This window comes from Calonectris borealis, chromosome 1 (genome assembly GCF_964195595.1).
Source record: "Calonectris borealis chromosome 1, bCalBor7.hap1.2, whole genome shotgun sequence".
Lineage (NCBI taxonomy): Eukaryota > Metazoa > Chordata > Aves > Procellariiformes > Procellariidae > Calonectris > Calonectris borealis.
This window is the reverse complement of record NC_134312.1, coordinates 152,174,513-152,195,897: the sequence shown is the minus strand read 5'-3', so window position 1 is coordinate 152,195,897 and position 21,385 is coordinate 152,174,513. Positions and strand designations below refer to the sequence as shown.

General features: G+C 44.0%; 1 protein-coding gene across 1 annotated transcript in view; it reads right to left on the bottom strand.

The window, feature by feature from the left end:
- Nucleotides 1–21,385, bottom strand: part of SH3RF3 (SH3 domain containing ring finger 3) — a 252,470-nt gene that overhangs the window by 43,696 nt on the left and 187,389 nt on the right. Inside the window, exons 4-6 of the mRNA XM_075136349.1 lie at nucleotides 18,623–18,997; nucleotides 5,630–5,730; nucleotides 1,346–1,516 (exon numbers count right to left, since the gene is read on the bottom strand). Coding sequence (XP_074992450.1) covers nucleotides 1,346–1,516; nucleotides 5,630–5,730; nucleotides 18,623–18,997 — 647 coding nt within the window. The remainder of the gene's footprint in view (nucleotides 1–1,345; nucleotides 1,517–5,629; nucleotides 5,731–18,622; nucleotides 18,998–21,385) is intronic.

Sequence of the window (21,385 nt, the reverse complement as noted above, 5' to 3'; positions counted from 1 at the left end):
CAAATAGGAGATTTTGTTGCTATCATTTTTCTTGCTGTTCTCACTGAGGGTGATTTACACAGGAACTTAATTAGCTCACAGGATCATAAATATAATCATAAAGCTGCTTTCGGGTTTTGTGGAAAGCACTTTTGCCCTTTAGCACTTCTCTCTGTCTTGTTCTAGCTGTGACATGCTGCATTTAATAAAGTCTTGCTGATTCAGATCACCAACACTTCAGCACAAACTTCTTTACTAATTAAGAGCTGAAGAGGCAAGGAGTGAAGGCAGCCAAGGGGCTCTATAAAACCAGGTAAATACATTTAGGTTGATGAACAGTGAAGACCCCATGAATTAATGTTTTTTTTTGACTGAAATGCAATATTAGGACTGTCAGCAGGCTTAGTTATGGTCTTCTAATCTGCTCTTAACTTTCGGTCTTGCTCAGTCCACATATTACAAACTTGACATAAACTGAAGATGGAAAAAACCTGACTCAATTTTTCAAGATCAACACTGTTTGTGTTGTGAGGTGCCTTTCTCTGGAGACAAGTGAAAGATGGTGGAGACTGTGTGCATGTGGGAGGAGAGCCTGAGAGCATACGAGAAGGAGTGAGTTTGATTTGCAAACCTACGGTTGCTCTAAAGGAGATATGGGCATACACATGGCAACATTCACCTGCAAGGAGCACATGAAGCAAAACAGTCTAGGACACACTGATGAACTTTCTCCTCAGCTTTGAGACTATTTCAGAGTGGGCTTTAGATCAGAAACACCCTTTGATTTGGTGTTGTCCAATACGAACTCTGACAAATGGCATTCCTCCCCAAACATGCTATTCTTTCCTCTTCTCCTCTTCTGCAACTGAGACAGAGGCAGCTAAAATCACACGATTTACTGAACTCTCCTACCACTTCTGAATTTTAATGGTTCAAACATTAGTCCAAACAATTCAAGACCTTTGATTTAAGAAAAACAAAATCTATGTGAGGAGCTACTGAAAAGCAAGACACAAGCGTTTCTTATTTTGTTTATCCCCATTACATGTCCAGGAGTTTTATAACAGTAAAAAAATCATTAGCCAACAGATTCTTTACAATAGTAAAACCTGGGCTGATCTGACTTCGTAAAGTCAGAGGTTGTAAATGCCATCATCTAACACAACTAGTGAAGTCTTCTGAGAACATGGATAACTCCAATGCTTCAACCAGCAAGTTTCATTACCCAGGTCTGCAATGCCACCAGAAAATATCTGGAAGGGGAATGTGATGTAAAAGCAGAGCTACGTTGTTTTCAGCATCTTCCAGAAGCAGAATCCCTCTCAGCCCCAGCTCAGGCATATCCACCTTGGCCAGTGGTCCTCACCTTGAAACAGGCGTCACGTAGTTGCCTGGGAAGACGCCAGACATCCCACTCCTCAGAGATGTCCCCTTGAACCAGCCATCCTGGCACTTCTCGATGACCCGGTACATCTCACCTTTGCGGAGCTCCAGCTCGTCGTTCTTCTGAGGCTTGTAGGCGTACAGGGCTAGGTAGCTGCGGGGAGAGGCCACACAAAAAGAAAGCACACAGCTGACGTCAACCACCACCTGTCCTGCTTTGACTCCAGCCCCGCAGAGCAGAAAGTGAGTAGAAACACTGCTCAGAAATGGGGGTTAAAAAGGGACATCATTACAGCACACCAAACAAGGAACGGCAGAAACAAGATCAAGTGGGTGCTGAGAAAATACAGGAATAACTAATCAGATTAAAGTCAGGAGGTAATTTAGAAATTAATAGGACATCTTGCCCCGGGCACAACCAAAGCAAAACACTGCCACAAAGCAGCACTGAGGTTAAGAATTTAGCAGCAGTTTCAGAAGGACAAGGCAATTACAGAGACAGCCAGAGTAACCAGGACTTCACTGGGAAGGCTTTTCAAAGCCTAACATCTGGATGAAGTATATATTCATACGCTTCAGGGTTGGAGCTGCCTCTACTATGGATTTTCAGAAAAAACTTTTCTTATGGGTAGGCTACTTTATAAAAGTTTAAGGCAGCTTTTCTTGCAGCTTTCTTGGTGCTTTTTATGCTGGCCTGTTTTAGAAACAACACATCGAGCTGTTCTGATCCAGTATGGTAATTCTTGTATTATGTGGGTAAACCAAAAACTGACAGAGGGCCAAATTCTGCAAGCAGATTTTTGCTCAAGTAAGCAAAGTGGTAGAATTTGGCTTTGGATGTTTTGTCTGCAAGTATTCTAATAAATATTTAATCCAGGACTCAATATGTAGAACTTTTTATTTATTTAATTACAGCTTTTATTTATTCTCTTTGTTAAGAATCTTTCTTTTTATCTCTCTTTTGTTCTTCCATTACTACTTCAGGGATATGTCTAGTATTGTGAAATGACTACAACTTAAAGTCCCTAAAGGTATTCTCTCTGTTTAGAGAGATCCTTGTTGAAAATTAAGAATGATTGCTTGCACTTTGGGGAATAATGGAAAGTCGGGATAGGATAGCAAGAATGCACAAACAGAACAACACTTTCTTTGTAAATACCATTTTTATTTTGGTACTGTTGCCTTTCTACAAATGCAAAAAGGGATTTCTGGTAATTCTTGGTTAAGGTTGTGCCTTCTTGAGTTTTTTTTTTGCTTTGTGCCTTACAGACAGTGCAGAGAGATCAGGGCAAATTGGGAAACACTTACGGAAAGTGCTTTTACACTACAAAGTGCAGCAGAATGCTCTTAGGCTCGGAGGTAGGTGAGAAAAGGCTTGCTGCCCACCTTATAGCAGTGAACCAGAGAAATAATGAAAACTATAACCATTGTGATTGTAGACATGCAGCCAATAAAAATGATACATGGCTTTTTACTTCTGCTCTCCAGGAAATATAATTGAGGAATAAATCCTGTTAGTTTTCCTGGTTCTACTCCTTTATGGTACCAGTAGATTTCCTTATTTTTATTCTGAAGGCAGTAAATAAACAGCGGTAATGAGTAGAATATGAAATATTTGGTAACAGCTCCTTGGGGCATCCTTAGGCTGATGTGCCTGGCTCTGTCTACCACGTGGATGGGGTACAAAGACCTAATCAGAAACTGTATTTCATTAGTCAACAGATGGGAGAAACCATCCTGCACGTCCTTTGTTTGGCTTATATAATCAGGTGGTCCTGAGCAGGTCTGTAGCTGTTCACCTGATGGAAAACATGAGGATACGTAGGAACTGAAGAACATTAAAATGCATCACCCTGACATGAAATAAGGTTGCACGCTTCAGCGCTAATCCTTCAGCACAGTGCTCTGCTAGGACATAACGGAAAGTGCTAAGACTGCACGCACTTGAGGGAGCAGAAAGTGTGGCTTTGACTACCTCTTTTTAAGTTGCTGCTTACACTGGGCTCATATTCAGAAGGTATGGGTAAAGCAAGGGGTCAAGGACAGAGCATTTTAGATATGTAACGTATGACATGTAATAATGTAATTTACAGGTTGAGATGCTGGAAGAAGGTAGAAGGAAAATTACCCTAAGTGGCTCATAGGCTTCTTTCCCTTTCAGCTATCTCCTGCTCTCCTACTAGTTTCTTTCTGTTCCTCCCTGCCAATTCCCCCAACTCAGCCTCCAGTAAGCCTGAATAACCAATACCACAATGAGCGTGAACATCCTCCGAAGAGAGTATCAAAATCCTTGCAGAGACTAAAAGAAGGTGTACAACAGCCCAGCCTGGACTCCATGCCAAAACTGACCAATCTCTGTATTGCTAAACTGATGAAAACTTGTATGTGACCCTGGGACAACGGAGGTGATCAGCACTTTCTTCATGGACCAGCGATCCCACCACCTACATGAGGCAGTGAGGATGAACACCCCTTGGGGTTTCTTCTGTTGGTCTGCAAGGAGGCAGGGTCTTCTCCAAACCCAGCGACAGGCCCAGCTTTGTCTGCTGCCTAGCCGTGGCTGGCATGCCTGCTCCATGGGGACAGGCGTACACCCCATGTGCTGACAGAGAGAGGGCTGTGGAAGAGCTGGCAGGATGCCTGCTGTCATATATGGCTGAAAACAATTTGAGTGCAGGCAGCTTCCCTCCCCAGAAAGCATTTCTGGGCTTTTCCTCTGGCAGGGGATGAGGGCTAGTGGTCCCATTTGCTGAGGCTGATTTTGCCTTAAGCCAAAGCCTTTGGACTTGGTCACATTTCACCGTTCTCTAGATTTTAGGTGTGAAACTTCACCAGCAAACTCTCTACAACTGAGAAGAAAGTGTGTTTTAACACACTGGCGTTCACTGCTGGTGAACAATCTATCTGAAATATTGCAAAACGTAATAGCAAGTTATTCTGGGCTACGTAAAACAGTGAGGCTAAGGGTTAGGGCGCAGGACCTAGAGAAAGCCAAAATCTTTATAAAAAGTTCCCTAAAAAAAGGGCTAAGCAAGAAGGTAGCTCATGTTCTTGGCCTCGGGAAGCTGCCTATGACTGTACTTATAACGCAGAAGCCCCAAGGCTCTGTCTAGGGTTGTACCTCCCCAGTTCTGCTACAGCTTTCAGATAACACTTCCTCTTTGACTGGAACTTGTCTTGCAAATGCAAAATGACAGACCAGATTACGAGGCTGCTTCACGAGGGAGACAACAGGAGAAGCATGGGAGGGAGAAAGGGAGGCTGGCTGAGGCACAGAGGCAGGGGCATTGCCGGAGAGCTGGAAAATGTCCTGATTCAGCAACTAAATACTGGAAATACTGCCAGTTACTGCTTCCTAGTCTAGGCAATGTTTGAAATAAATTTGTGCCCCACTATGTGCCACACAGGCTGCACAGGGTAACCACAGGGTGATGACAAGACCTCTCTGTGGGGCAGTCAGTGATGTGTAGTACTGCTCAGGTATGAAGTTCTCACCTTAGTAGCCAAGAACAAATTTGTTTTGGTTCTATTCCAACTCCCCTATTCTCTTTAAAGCAGATTTGCTATGTTATTTCAGGATTTTATTTGTGAATTCAGACCTTGTTTTAGCTATATCATAAAACCCTAAAATACTGGTTGTGCATATGTGTGTGTGTCTATATAGTTCTACTGCTTTCACAAGGTATATGTGATGAGAGGAAAGAGTTCAGTACTATAACTAGGCAGGCACCAGATAAACCAACCAGGCTAGAAGAGATTTATTATAATGAAGTCTATTCTTTTTGTTCTGTATCTAGTCAACCTTCTGTTATTCCACGCACTATTCAATAAGCCCATATGCCCATGATATGAAGTTCATTTGTTGCCTTTGTTTATGGCACTGAAAAAATGCAATTGGGTAATTTTTTCTGGTTAATGATGAATGTATCAGGTGTTTGATTGCATGGGACTACGCCTTTTTAAGAGCTTTAAATGAAGGAAGAAGATTTTCTCTAGCTGAGAGGCATTTCATTTGCTTCACAGTGATTCGTACAGCTGTAATAAATATACCAGGAGTCTAAAAGGGCTCACAGAGAAAGGGGGAAGTCTTGCCTTTCTCTACTCATTTTTCAATTTCAGTAGAGGCTGGGTCATGTATGAAATTGCAATCTCTCTCTTCTCAGAACGCTCTTGAGCCGAGATTCAGGCTTTCAGATTTCAAACACACGCACACATGCGCACACGATTGGAAACAAAGACTATGCAGTGACTGAGATGAGCTGCTTACATATTGAGGGGGAGCTGGACCTTCGGTGGTGTTCCCTGATCTCCAGTTATTGCACTTGTCCTGGGACCAGCCACTGTGGCTGTTCCAATCGAAGACGAATCCTGAAAATACACAAAGAAGAACATACAAGGATTAAGATGAAGCCCACAGTTTCCTAAAATGGCATGGGGTGAAGGCACAGAGCAAAAGATCACACCTTTTATCAATTTCCAGTCTTTCTAACTTCATGATACTGCATTAAAAAAGACATCTTTTAACCTTACACATTCCAAAAATAAATTTCTGACACAAGGGATATTCGGTTATTAACAGCATTTCCGTGTACCTGTCAGAGGAATTTAGTTGTACCTTGCATGCAGATCTTAAAAGTTTTAGAATGCAAAACTGTTTGACTGCTTTGTAAAATCAGCTCAACATGTACATTTCTGCAATAGTACCTTCTTTGGTAAAGGTAACCTTTTCCCCTCGAAAGCTTGTTTTTTAACTTGTACTCTTTTGGTTAATAGTCATGGATCTATGGAGAAGAAGATACTATTCAATTTCCAAAAGGCAGTCTCAGCTCTGTATACTATTTTTATCATCAGGAATATTCTTCTCCTTAAGAAAAAGGTATCAACACAACCCAAAACAGGCGTACCTCTGAATGGAGAAAGTAGGAATCCACTCCACTTCTACCGCAGCAAATAAATCCCCACTCTCATATAGAGAACGGGGCAGATCTTTTCCAGCTATTAATGTTGAAAGGCAATTCTAAATGTAATCGTTCATTTTTCAAAGCTTAATGCTCAGCAAAAGTATGTAGGGCAAACTCTTTCGAGTTGTCTCACCAAAGTCCCCATTCATCTATGTCAAAAATGAATCCTGACTGGAAACTTCTCCTGAAGTAATGCGAAGGCCTGTAGCAACAGATCTTTGCTGTAAAGACAGGGCAGAGCTGGGCTGATGGGACTTGTAATGGTTTACTTGAGCAAAGGACTTTTTAAAGTCAAACCAAATGCTGCATGCACATCCATATGCAGAATGCCTCTACAAAGTAGGATCCAAAGTTTGTGCAGAAATTGCAGGTTCAGACAGAGCCTGTTACATACAGCAAAGATTCTGAGCAGTTCACAGACCTCCAGTGCAGCTTTTCTGTTTCCAAATGGTATCTAACAAACAGTAAATATTGATTTGTTTTGGGAACAGAAACATAGGGACATTTTTTTACACTTGCAAATGACACTGAATTAAACCAAGACACATATTGCTACTTAATTAATGGATTTCAAGGTCATCTCATTCCAAAGAAGCCCACATAATTATTACAGTGTCATGTCTTGATATTGCATTGCTAATCTGTATTGCTTTGCCGTATAATAACACAGTGTCATTGGGAAATCATACAGCAAAATATGAAGACACTGCTCTCTGATTCCATAGCTTTTGGCAACAAGCAGCAAGCTGTCTCCTCTCTCACCAACATCTACACTTAATCATGAAGTTGTAGTGACAAGTACATCTCCTTTTTCTCATTATTTCCCCTCACTTTCTGGCTGCTTGCTCAAACAAGGAAGGTTCCAGGCAGCTCTTAGTCTTATGTGTAAAAGTAAGCGTTCTTTCTGGTTCTGTGACTAAGGCTTTATTAATCCTGCCTGTCACATCAGTGAGATAATATCAACTTACAGAAAAACCCTCAACCCACCCAAAAATGTAGGTATAGTTGGAGAATGATCCCTCATTTGTTATTTTGAGCTGGTTAATGGGGTTAGGGATTGAGGAAGATGCTGGGCAGAGAGACCTGGCAACTGCCTCACCCAAGATGTAAGTGAGAAATTGGCTGGTTCAAACTTCATGTTGTGCCACTAGTGTATGCCTGCTCTGAGCTAGAGAAACTGCCTCCAAAAAACACTGAAAACAGATCAGTCCCCACCCTTTTCTGGTAGGACAAAACACTTTGTTTTTACCTCATGAAAAACCAGAGCTGACTGAACAGCCTCAGGGTGCAACCATAAAAGCAGTGAAGATCACAGCAGTGTAAGACACGTGCTACCCCCTCCTTAGCTCCTACGATCCTCTCTCCGCACAGCTCAGCGAAGGCAGAGTTTGCAGAGGTGCTGCTATCCCAGCCAGGAGTGCCCACTGCAGGCACCCTGGGCTAAACCACCCTGACTCTGCAGAGAGATGAGCTCAAGTCCGGAGAGCAACGTAGCTGTCTAAGCATCATTTATTTTCCTGTTCGCACTGACAGTGGTGGCTTCTGTGTCTTCTATATTACTGGAAGCATGAGCCCAAGTACTTTCTATGCGCTATTATGTTTGTGCTAACATACAGTCCTAGGGATTAAGACATCATGTAATTGTCATTCAGTGTTGCTAGATGACAGTGTTGCTTTCTTCCCTTGAATAATCCCAAAGAACTCTCCATAGTCCTGTATGTTCTCTATGCACCTGACATTCAGTTTCTTGCCTATGGCCTGTTACTGTAATACTGCTGCATCTGGTGCCAGCCTGGTCCCTACAAACGGTTCATTTTTGCCACTTTGCACAGCCTAGTATCACATGCATCCAAACTCTAAATTGGTGCCTGCTTCCTGACTGTGCTCCAGTTTTTCTTTAGCTGCTCTCCCCTGCAGGCTTTGACACGATGGTGTACTTGCCAGTCTGCCTATGACCCCACTTTTCATCATCAGGTTTTACTCCACAGGACCCGCTGGCCTTCCACTGCATGGAATTCAGCTCCTCTGTTCACATCTTGGCATTTACTTTCACACAAGTATTCTGCTCTGCAGCTTCATCCGCCTCTGTGCTCCTTGATGAATTCTCTCGGTGGGTGCCTGATTGCCACTATGCATCTGAATGTTCACTAGCTTTGCATTTAAACTACAGTCCCTGACACAGTTGGTGAAGGCTTTCTAAGCTTTCTCTTTCAAGGGCCTGTTCTCTCTCTTACGTATTACTAATTACCTGATATTATAAGATACAATATTGCTAGATTATTTTGCAAGATAATATTTGCAGTACGATTTTGAAAAGACTGAATTTTGTGAAAGAATAATCTTCTATTTCTGCATACTTTTGATTAACTTTGTTGGAAGTTTACCTTTCCACCTTCCATTCCTACAATTTTATGTGGGTCTCCCCAGCTACTGGTAACACTAATAATACTCCCGGAGAACACAGCAGGCCTTTCTCCATCACAGCTGGTAGCACGGCGTAGTTTGTTTTCCTTCTTTATTTAGCCCTGGAGCCAGGTTGTACTTTTATTATTGTGATCCAAGGAACAAGGTAGTACACATGTCCTCCTTTCCTCTTCATCTGCTCAGGGGAATGGGAATCCGAGACGATGCTCTGATTTTTTTGTTCGCTGCTTTGATACCTTTTGGGAGGTCTGTGTGCCACATCCGTCCTTTCTGATGGCACATCCCTGCGTGATCCACCTTTCTGTGGCACCAGGCACGCAAAAACAGCCACACACAGGCATTATACAGGGAGGGCCCAAACACTGCAGTGTTTGCATCTTAATCCTTCTTCCACCTCTGCTACTCACCATTGCTAAGCCTTACCCGGGAGGGGACATCTCTGACAGCGAGGTTTTTAAGAGGCACGTGGACACCTATTAATAAAAACAGGCACCTTGCAGAGTTTTCTCAGGGAGGCATTAAGTACTTCACTGGCTGATTCCCACGGATTTTATTGCAATCTAAGTAACAAGAAGCACTTCTGAAAATGCCATTTGGTGCCCCTCTGTATCCTTATGAGCCTCTAATGCCTTTAAACATTTGGCCATTGAGTTTCCAGACATGACCTGCTGGGTAATCACACTGTAACACACCTCCTGATTAAGAGGCCGTTTACTCTCACGGTGGTGTGCAGTTTTCTGAACTAGACACTGCCAACTCTCATCCCATTTACTTAGGCCACTAAACAGCCAAATCTGACTTCTTCATGCTCCCACTCCAATCTGACATCCTCCGAATACCACTTACCACTGCCGATGCTTTCGGCTCAACAGCAACAGCTCTTTTCTTCTGAGGGACAATACAGCCCCAGCTGCCAGCCGGCAGGGAAAAGCGGCTGCACGAAGGCATGCTGAAGACCACCTCCAGATACCTCTGCACTAATTCCTGCTTCTTTGTGCCCATTAGCAGCACAGCAACGTCATCTGTACTGCGGAAGGCTAAATCTTGAGTAAAACTCCCGGACTATACACACGGGCACAACAATGCTGTGTGACAGATATCTCACTCCCAGCTCATGCTGTGCTGCTTGTTTTTACCACCAGCTACTCTGTAGTAAAGGGTGATTATGCACCCATGGGCTGGAAAATAATATAAAAGGACTTTGTCTGTAAACACAACAGACCACTTATGACCACTGAAACATACCCCCCTTCCCCCAACTCCAGCTAATGCCTTATAGAAACTCGTAACTCATGCCTTGAGTCCTCCTTAAAAATTGTCTGTTTCCTTCTCCCAATCTCCATGTTGGCTGTTACAAGGGCACTTTACGCGAGGGCCAAGAATGAAGAAAGGCTCTGCACCAAGGTATCTTGGGGCTTGGCTAAACTTGATCTAGTCCTAAACCTAGCGGCAGCATGGTTCTCTGGAGCAAAACAGCAGTGGAGCACAAGGTCTCTGCTCTCGGTCCCCACACAGCATTTCCAACATCATTTTTAGATGCTTAAGTCACACCACCAGGCACCATCGAGGTGTCATACAAAATGAAGAGAGCCGAAGCTAGCTGACAAAAACGAACTTTGCAGACGACTGTCCAGCCTGAGGGTCAGCGTTTCCTGGTGACAATAAACAGTCCGACTTCCTCAGAAGTCACCGCAACATGTCTAAGCTCAGATGCATCTCATTCCTCCTCCAGCTGATAAGTATTGTTTGCAAGAGAACTACAGGAGCATCAAAACAAATTCCACTTTAATGTATATGTAATGATATATTTATATTACAGTTTATAGCATATACTCCTGGGTAAATAATACACTGCTGAGATGTTGCTGCCTCTTGTGTCAGCTCTGACATATATTTAAAAGCAACCAGCCTGGCAAAACATTACTGACAAGCCCACAGAGACCAGGAAATTAAAGGTAATAACCACTCCTCTGGGCTGAAACTTCATCTTGAATTCGTTCCCTTTCTCTCTTCCCATCCACACCTCTATGGAAGCATAAGAAGCAGTAGTCTGGACTTCCAGTATAAACTATCTTTTTTCTCTCCCTTGTAGATTTACTTCAGATTTTCACCAGTACTTTAAGGCCACGTTTGTGGTTTAATTTGAAAAGACGTGGTGCCTGTAGGGATTAGTGAAGTGCCTTGCAAAAGCATGGGACTCAATCTTAGAGGGGAGTAGAAGTCATGAAGACAGTGATAAAACTAGGAACAGAGTACAATGATATTGCAGGTTGCAGCAGCCTTCACAGAAAAATAATTGCTGCTGCAATCAGATGGATGTTCTTATCATCTAAAAAATCACCAACCAGAAATCCCTATTTTGACTTCAAAGCAAATCCAGCACTGTCTCACCACAGGGCACTTATCACATTCATTAATTCACAGGAAAATTTCTTTTAATGTCTTGAATGCATATTTACAGCTTACTTTAAATTTCTCTTTAATATGACTTAAAAATAAGAGAAAAACACTCAAACATTCAACTCACATAGGTTGACATACCATCCTCTGGAAATATCACAAAAATAGGCTAATGGTCTTTAAGATTCCTGTGACTCATTTCTCTAATTCACTGACTCCATAAAACAATGACTGTGGCAATCACTCCAGGCCTTAATGTTCCTAGAAATAATGTATTAGCACTTAATGCATGGTAGTGCCACCAAGTATTGATGAAAAGTGTTACACGCAAGATCAAGTAGCCTCATCAAATGCTAATTACCAAAGTGGGAGCTGAAACGGACTTACCAATTCTAGAGTAAGATATTTTCTTCCATAATGGTATGTGTGTAACAAACAAACAAATGTGCACGATAACAGCTGCAGCTGCATAAATAGCTGCATAAACACCCAGTTCCTTCCTGCAAAAACTGGAGCTAAATTTTTATGATTTAGCATTTACTGAGGTGTTCTTACAACCTGTAAGTATCTGCGGCTGTGGATGAAGGTGAGGCAGAATATTATGCCAGCCTGTTCTAGCACCATGTTGGCCTGATTATTTTTTGGCTCATAGTAGGCCAAAAACTCTAGACCATGTCTTCTGTGAATAGCTCATGGAGCTACGCAGAGAGCTGGAGAAGACACGTAAATGTATTTTCTGAGCTTCCATTTCCACTATCCTGCAATCTAAGGATGGCTGCAAGTTGGTGGAAAAAAAACCCTAAATATTTTTTGTCATCGTCTTCCAAATGTTCATCTGACATTACCATCCATAAAAGCACTGATTATTCTGGTTTGCAGCTTCTCAGTTCCCCCAAATGAGGACTAATTAAGCATCATTTGGATGAGCATCATGAGAACTATATTTCATTCAGCCTTGTTTCTCTTTCAGACTAACCCTCTCAGCACTGAGCACCAGTGTCTAGCTCTCCACCATGAGGTTTTAAATGGTTTTATAGTGAATAGATTCCTGCAATTCTGGGACCAAAGAACATGAAAAATCAAAAGCAGAGGGACAGGAAAGCTTAAAGTGAAAGCTTGACCTCTAAAAGATGTTAGTTTAATAACATGTTCATAATTATCCTTTTGATAACTGCACAACAAACGCATCGGGACCCTGTGCAATGCCTCCTGTAGGAAGTCTCCCTCCAGGGAGATAGTAGTGGTAAACAAACACAAAACTCAAACAAACAAAAAAGGGAAAATACACTGTAGTAATTTCTGCTAAAATGTTATGCATGTACACATAGTGTGTGCCAGATGGACAGGATTTTGTGGTATAGTGTAAATACCAAGAGAGTGCCTTGCTTGCTCTTGAGGCTTCCAAATCAGTAGTTGACTGGCAGGTAGCGTAAAGCCTCAGGATTAGCCCTGTGCAAAAATGGTTTCAGTGGCAAAATGTTTTTGGGTTACTACCCTGAGGAGCATCTGGAAAAAAATATTTTGTTTTTGTTTTACAGGCAACGAGATTTCATGCACAGTTAAATAACCCTTCTAAAGCATAACCTTCTCTTCCTAGATCCTGTAAAAAATTAGGTTTTGTGGTTCTTGAAAAATCTTTCAAAATGTATTTGTGATGAGGCAAATTATAGGATAAAGGGAAGACACTGTCTCTAAACTGGTAGTTTCTGGAAGGCGATTTTGCTTTGACCTGGATTCTCGATAGCTTATGTAATCAGTCAATAGATTGAGTCAGCTCATGTGTCTCATTTGCAACAGTTTTGACAAATAATGTAATATATCCCAATAGGCACAGAGTATATTCAAAGACCTATTGGTAGCCAAAAAAAATGCAGCTTACATGCCTGCCCAAAACTCTCTGCTTAAAAAAACTTAACTCCTTCCCACCTACAAAACCCCCAATAAGAGCTCTTTATAAAGTTATTTAAAATAGAGTACAATGAATAGGCAATGTTTGGAACCCATTCTAAATATTTTAGAGTAGAACTGGGAATGTACAAAGACCATGGAGTAGTTCAGGTTAGACTTCAGCAAAGTCTCTTATGCTGTTTTCATGACATATTTTGATCTAAATGACAGAAACACAGGTCAGACTAATATTACTTCTCTTTTGCCATTTTGACCGGTGCAGCCTCCTGAGATAGCTGCTCTTGGTTTCAGCTGTCTCACTCTCATTAATGGATGTCCAGACAGTTGTCATTCACAGCCAGCAGCAGAGCAGGTTGGATAGAATTTGGACTCCAGGCCAAAGCAGAAAAATACCTGCATTTCTCTTCTTTTCTCAGAGCCTGTTGTGCACTTGAAAATTCAAGGTTCATTTTTAGTCTCTGGATTTTATGTATAATCTGTATGCTTCTCATGGTCAGCACATTTAGGTTATCAGCCAAGGCTCAACCAGAGTTCTGCTATTCCATTTTCTCAGCTAAAATTCAGCACTTCTAAATAACTGATAAGGAGTCACACTTCCAAATGATTTATATAGCAAGACACTTCAAGGAACATTTTTCATTTCAAATACTGCCACTCTTTGGGACTGGGAGCGTGCAAGACATCGTTCTCAGCTTTTCCTGAACACGTGGCCTCTGGTTAGGAGCCTGTACTAACACTCGCAGATACAAATAGACTTCTTGTGCATGTTGATGAGTTGTTCAAAATACACATAGAAGTTCCTTCTGCGGAGAGGATCCTTTCTCAGGATCTCCTGTTCTCCTGGTGTGCACAAAGCCACACTTCATTATTCATGAGATGCATTTTCTGTCAAAAACCAGGGGATTTGGAGCAGTACTGACCTATGACCTTTCCAAATAGCAGGGAAGAATAATTCATAAGGGATGAAAATGGAAGCAAGACAAGCCATCTGAGGTCTAGGCACAATTACTGTCCAGGGAGACTTTCCCCGCTCCCCAGGGAGTCGCAGTTACGAACTGTCCTCTGCACCTGTAACCTAATTCAGCTTCAGCTCCATCACAGGTCTGCAGCACTACTTACACCTTCAATAAAAATCCATTTTGCCAGCATGATAGGACATTCTGGACTATTACCTTTTAGATGGAGATCTTGCGTTTAATGAGTGATACTCAGCATGCAACAACAAGCATACAAGAAGTAAATTTGGCTGCAAGCAAAATGAAGATCCCAGCATTGCCCCTCTGAAAAGAAATGCTTTGTATCCTGGCTATTGTGGTTTTCCAGTCACTATTTTGTCCAGCTGAGGTGGCTTGAAGTTGATTCTTCTACTTTTGAGCATCCCTAGGTTTGCAGTCAATGAAGATGTTTTTGAGACCATCACTCATTTCAAAATGCATCTTGGCTTTTGAGAAACAGCTGAGTTGGTTCTGCTTAAAGAACAACGAACATGTTATGGAAGGCCTGTAATCTTCAATTATTAAATTAATGATATGCAGAAGTGCTTTCAAAACATGTGATTTCATACTCTGGTCTGCATGTCAGTGCTCAATATGCATAAATCTGTGCCCTCCTGGAGAAGCAGGAGGCTTACAATAGTCTAACAACTCATAAAAACAAAAACCATGTCAGCTCGGCATGAAAGTCTGCTTTCAATTCACAAAAATTGACAAAAGCCACAGGAATACAGTACTATGCATGAAATCACTTCTAAGGGGTGGAATATATTCCACATTTACTGAAACATCTAAAATTTTCACCTAAATTTTAAGTTCCTACAGTAAGAAGCCTTCGATGTCTCTGTTTCCTCTCATATCAGCAGAGAAAAAGCAGGTGCGCCAGATGTGCGCGCCTCAGGTCTACAAGGAAAATGGATGCTTGTTTTAAGAAGACTCTTTCGCTGGGCACCAGTCAGTTGCCTGAGGTAGGGGACTGGATGCCGTTCAAGAACTTCTGTCATTGAATTCTTCCTGTTCAAAGGACAGGCTATAGGAAAACTCTGTCAAGCTTTTTAAAAAGTTAGAAACCCCCCTGCAAGCTAAATACCAATCCTGATATGTACCAGAGAAGCTCATGCCTACTAAACTGAACAAAATTCCTTTATTTCTTTTTATGAGGAGATCTCATTGTTAAATAAACAATGATAAAGTGCCTGGAAATTTCAAGGACATGATATAAAGACACAATAAACCAAATTTGGATTCTAATGGTGAAAGGAAAGGCATAAATTTGCTAGATAGTCAGCACTGAAACTGTAAATTTGTTGTTTCCCCTGTAAGAAATATGCTTTGGCTGACTTTGCTGCTGCAAACTAGCAGGGGCTTGAGATGGTTACAGAGAGAAGCACTCAAGGGCTGTGATGATGACTTGCAGGGCAGAGCGGTTCCTCTTCAAGCGAGGAAAGAAAAGGTGAGACATATTCCTGCAGCAGAGCTTACCAGTAAGTTTGGCAGCTACACAGACAGGTAGGTAGCCTTCCTACCAACCTGCCCGTGCTCTCAGCAATGCCCCTGAGCTCTTCTGAAGCAGCAGTAGAGTCAGTTTACAGGTTGTCAAGATGTCAAACCCCTAACAAGACATACAGGTCGTTTACCTTAAAAATGGCAAACACATTTTAGAACAAAACAATCTGAAGACAAGATTCTCACTGCCCCAAAAGCCTTGATGTAAGAGCTCAGGGGCCCTTTGTTTATGCTACTTTGGCTGGCGTTCAGCCACGTGAATAAAAGAAAAATGCTGAACTGATTTTCTGTCTAAGGCTGCAGCATCATTAATTGTTTCAGAGCCATGTCAGGTCTTAACAGATGGCAGAGAAGAAACTGAATTTCTGACATTTTTAATTAAAATGTAACCCCTATTATTATGGGATTAATAGATATATAAATATAGCTGCACAATTTTAACGAACATTTTGTAAGAGGCAAATTCTGGACTCTTTGCAGACCTAACTAAGAAGGCTGAAAGGAGGGGAATTCATGTTGGTAGCTCTTGTGATTTTATTGCTACTCTTACAACAGCGAGGCATTTTTCTGAAGGCTGCTCCTACAGTGAAGAGAATATAGTGAGAACGTCAGCTCCACTTTTTTTTCTCAAGATGGATGCAAAGTTTGCAAAGGAAATATTTAAATCCGTCAAACCAGAAAGCAAATAGTAAGGCCCCCAAAAACATGCAAATGCCACACTTAGGGTGACTGGGTCCTTGGGCGGCAATAACCCTTTTTGCCAAAGGGAAACCTCTTTTCACTAAGGTTGATCAGAACCACAAAGACTCTTTTTCCCCTCCCTGGATCCTGGCCAAGACAGTTTTGGCGAGCAGTGAAGGAGGCATGTGCTCAGCTGCCTTGTCTGCAAACCTGCTCTATACCCTCAGGCAGAAAAACCACTTCCCAAACCTGTTCCCACGATGGGCATACTGGAGTGGCTTCATTATACCCCAGCCCTAGCTGTGCTTCTGACCATGACACCAATTACATGTCTTCCTATCTGCTGCGAAGGACCCAACCCAACCAACCTTCCTTCGGGCTGGATTTTGGTAACCGTAACTTGTTACAGAGAACACAGGGCCCTCTGTCCCCTACCACTTGTGCCCAAATGCCATAATGGTCTGCAAAATGAGAGGGTTTTGCACACCAGTTCTGTTAAAATGAGGGAGAATAGTAAAGGCACTTTCTGCTTCATGGTCTCATTTTTGTGGTTTACAAGCTTAGAATGAGTCTTCACATGACTCTAGCAAAGGGTATGCATGGTTTTTCCCTTGACTAGCATAAGAACAGAAAAGCCACAGTCTGTCACATCTCTGTAAAGTCCAAATGTGTCATTCTGAGTGCCAAAAACCTGGGTGTCATTTACTTGACAAGCTTGGGACCCTCACTCATGTCTAGTGCTTGTGCTGCTTCACAGATGTCCCAGTACATCTTGGCGCACGTGCTGCTTTGTGCGGGGGCCGTATCCTCACCTTCACCCTCCTGCTGAGGGCTGAAAGGAGGGGGAAGACCTTACAGCACAGACACCCTGCCTAGAAAAGGCATGTGGAAGAAAATGAGCTAAATTACTGTTGGACCAAGCTGCCTCTCCGGCTCCTACATGTGGATGGGCAGCACAGGGAGGCGAGCAGCTGAGGCAGGAGCAGAGAGTGCTCTTCTGCTGGGGCAGCGACCCCTCGGCACGCCGTTTTGGCTAGCCCTGTGGCACACGCTGGCATGCAGGCAGGCACCCTGCCTTCCTCGGTGTCCTTGCAAACCTGCGCTGCAGGGTCCTGGCGGCTTATGTCATGGGTGGCAGCACGGCACAGCCATTGAGAGTGACTCCACGGTCTGGGGCACCACGCCAGCACCACAGGGGAGACCCACCAGCGCTGCAAAAGGACATAAACAGGCATTCCTGCCCAAGGCAGTCCCTGCAGTTTGCTGCTTGTCCCCCTTCCCGCGCTGCCCTCTCCCAGCCATCTACACGCACACCAGTGTGGGCAGTGGCTGTAACACGGATCGCTTCCCGCTCTGGGCCATCACAGGGGCAGGAAGTGATTCACGTTTGTCCCCATATGGGGACACGGATGCGAGGGGCAGGAAGACACGGCCAGAGAGAGGAAAAGGGCAAGGGCGTTTTTTTTCAGCAGAGAAAAGATGGGTGGGAAGACCCTGACACGCTGAGGTTACCTCGGTGCTAGCAAGCAGCGCAGACCACGGGGAGCTGGTCTGTAGTGGGAACCCGTGGCTGCTAATCTGCACACCAAGTGTGTAGATGACTGAGCAGAAAGGCTGAGGCAGAAGAGATTTGGGACTATTATTATTCTCCATTCTCTTCTACGCCTTCAAACTGCAAATTACCGCTTGGATTCCCTTATCCACAGAAACAGCAGGCATTTGCAAGGGGTTTCAGTGCGTTCCTGGTGAGTTTCTGCCAGGCCTCCAGAAGCAGCTGCTCGGAATCTCCTTTTGGAACCTGTGGGGATGTCCAGGAGGCTGCTCCTCTGCCCCCTCCTTTAAGAGGGGGAAGGTCTGGGGACTGCGCCCTCAGCACATCTGATGGTTTAAAACCTCCTTGGGTGTTTTTGAACAGCAACTACTTGCTGGGTACAACACTTGTCAAAGTACAGCACATTTGCTCATCCTCCAGTGATCTTTAGGGAAATCATTACTCCAAAAATCTTTTTTATACCCAATGTGTGAATTTCATACTGACATTCCTACCCTGCAGGGTAGCAGATACATTCAGGGTAACAGGATCACTCAAAATTATTCCCTTCTACAACAGAAAGTGATGCAAGTTCGATTATTTCAAACAAATTGTAGGGTTACTTTTTTTTTTAAACACGTTGCATTATTGTGAATCAAATTTGGCTTTATCCTCTGGCTCCTCACGCCTGCCCACTGATTAACACAAGGATGGGAATGACAGATGCCAAGTACCATCACATCGGGACAACAGCACCGTGCAACCGCTTCGTGCGAGGGTCAGCCATTTTGAAAGGGGTAAGGCAACGATGTGCTGTCCACCGAGGGTGCCCAAAACCCGCCTCCACTCCCCCTTACCTGGGCCGGGGCGCTGGAGGAGAGGTGGGTCAGGTCCCCGATCCTGGCGGCCGCCCGCGGGTCGCTGGAGCTGATGAGGACAGGGGCGCTGATCTCCATGGAGTGCCGGTTGCTGGAGGCCTGGGAGGACTTGTGCGTCATGCTGAGGGCGGTGAAGGAGTGGCGCTTCTTGGCGTTCTTCTTGCCCTCCACCTGCCGCTGGGCAGCCCCGGCCACCCCGGCGCCGGCCAGGGTGGAGCACGGCGCCAGACCCGCCGCCGCTGCCGCTGCCGCTGCCACTGCCGCCGTCTCCGTCGGCAGCGGCACGTCGCAGCCGGATGCGGCGGCCGAGCACGTCTTGTCCATCTCGATGAGCTGCTTGGCGGATTCATTCAGCTGTGTGCGGAGGAAAAGGGAAAGATAAAAAAAGATTAAAAAAAAGAAAAGAAGGAGGGGCGTTAACAGCCCATCACAGCTTGCTGATGGCACCTGCCCCATCTGCCTGGGTCTTCCTCCCCGAAGCACCATGATCCTTTCCTGGTGGCCTACCCCAGCCCCAGCCGCATCCCCAGCAAGGGGATCACGCTGAGCACCGAAATGTGGCAGCTGAGCACCGAAATGTGGCGGCTGCCCCCTGGGGTGGAGCGGGGCCTGGGGTGCTGTGCATGCCTGCGCACCGGCAGGGCTTGCTGCAGGGAGGATCTGCCCTGGCAAAGGGGGTGCTTGGGACAGGTCCCAAAACCAGCCTGGTGTCATCATCTGTCCGCCACCTCTCAGTCAGCCAGGCAGGTCCCCGGGAGGCACACTAGCACATTTTGTTTCCCAAAACCTGCCCCAAGCCAAGTGTTACTGTCCAGCTCCAGGGTGATGCCCAATTTATTTAATTTTCTGAAGTTGGGTGAGTTACTTTCATCCACTTCTTAATGCCAGGAAAATCGAGAGAGAGGCAGAATAAGCATCCAGGAGAGTTAGGCTAGAACCAGGCACCACAAATTGGTGCACATCAAGCTACGCCATGTAAAAAATGGCGTTCCAGAAAATAGCAGAGGCAGAGTTGGGAGAAGAAGGCAGGACCCTCTCCATCAATGCCTCGCTATTCCCAGGTTCACTGTAGGCCTATGCTTGACGTTTGCCACACAGGGTTTCGATCCAGGGGTACAGCTTCCAAATCCTTCCAATTTCATCTCCCTGCCTCCCACCCGACACAGGTTATCCAAACGCAGATGCAAACTGAAGGCATTTTTTCCAGCTGTATCACTTCAACCGAGGAGGAGCATGATAGCCACTGGAAGACTTGCTCAGGGTCCAACTTGAAAAATTGGTCTCACCAGTCCTCCCGAAGGGTTTAAAACTTGGCCTACAGCCCATGGAGACAGCAGAGCACCAGGACGTTCAGGCCAGTTTTCAGCCCACTCTTCCTCATTCGGTCCACACTCACAGATGACCTCCTGCCTATAAATGCCAAAGGCAAGCTGGGTGGGACAACCCTGTCGCTGAAGTCTCTTACCTCCTAGCCACCATAAGTCATACAGGAAAGCTACGCCTTACATAGCTGGAGAGCTTTTAGTCACTGATGATACATGAAGTGCACTCTGAAGTCAGCAGTGCTTTCTGCACAGCTCTCATTGCCAATAGATCTTCCCTTGAGGGGTGCTAACAGCTGAGGGAAAATGCCACATTTTGCCAGCAGACCATTATATTAAACTAGGATGCATCACGATATGTTTGCATTTAATGAATAAAAACAACATATGAAAAAGGGAGCCATGGCTAATGCACACGTGCTTTTGCATATATTGCTATTCTGAGACCCACATAAATCAGAGGTAAATGTAATACTATTCTGGACCAAAACCAGGCTATTTTTGTTTCTATAACCACTGTAGGAATTACAGCAGCATCCAAGAAGCTCAGTCGAGGACAAGGTCTTCTCAGGCTCTAAATAAAAAAAAAATAGTTGCTGCTCCAATTGGAGCCTAATTTAGAAACCTAATACAAGTGATAATAAAAGGGAAAAAGAGAGGGATGGGAAAGATAACAATAGAAGTGTGCAATTAAACAAATGTGTAATTGAGTAGCTTTTTTGACTCCCAACCACTGTCACCCTGCTGTAAATATAAATAAGAAATAGATATTGCCAGCCTTATGCCAGTCCTCCTAAGTTTGAAAGCACTTCTGAGCACTTCCATGAGGACTTATTCTGAGCAACAGACGATAAATCCACTAACACCTAGAAAGTAAACATCAACTTGCAGGATCCTTCATTCTGTGACAGCTTCCACCAAGTCAACCAAGAGCCTCCAATTAATGATGCTCCACTATTGTCAGAGCTGCTGGGAGTCCTGCAACCATTCAATTAGCAGGCCATTTTCCCAGCTGCACTCTTCAACTTGAGACGATGCTTACAGCCAGCATAGTGCACTGCACCTGCCAATTTTTGCCGATAACAGCTGATCCCATTTCAGATTCTTCAAGAATGTCCATTATTTCCCACTTCATCATGCTCTAAATTGGTACAACCTAATATTTGCCAGCAGGCTCCAAGTTGCAAGGAAACCAGATGGCTCCCCTCCCTTAAGTAGGTGTTACAGCTCCACTTACCCTATTGATGGAGATAGTCTAGCTGAATTATTTGAAATATTAAGGAGAAAAAGAGAAAGATGTCAAATATGCATGATTCTTTTCTACAGCAGAAGGTGAGGAAATACTTTGCTAGTCAACAGCAAGCAGGAGAAGAATATATTTTAACTCTTTGACATAAGAAAATATAGAGTTAAAAAAAAA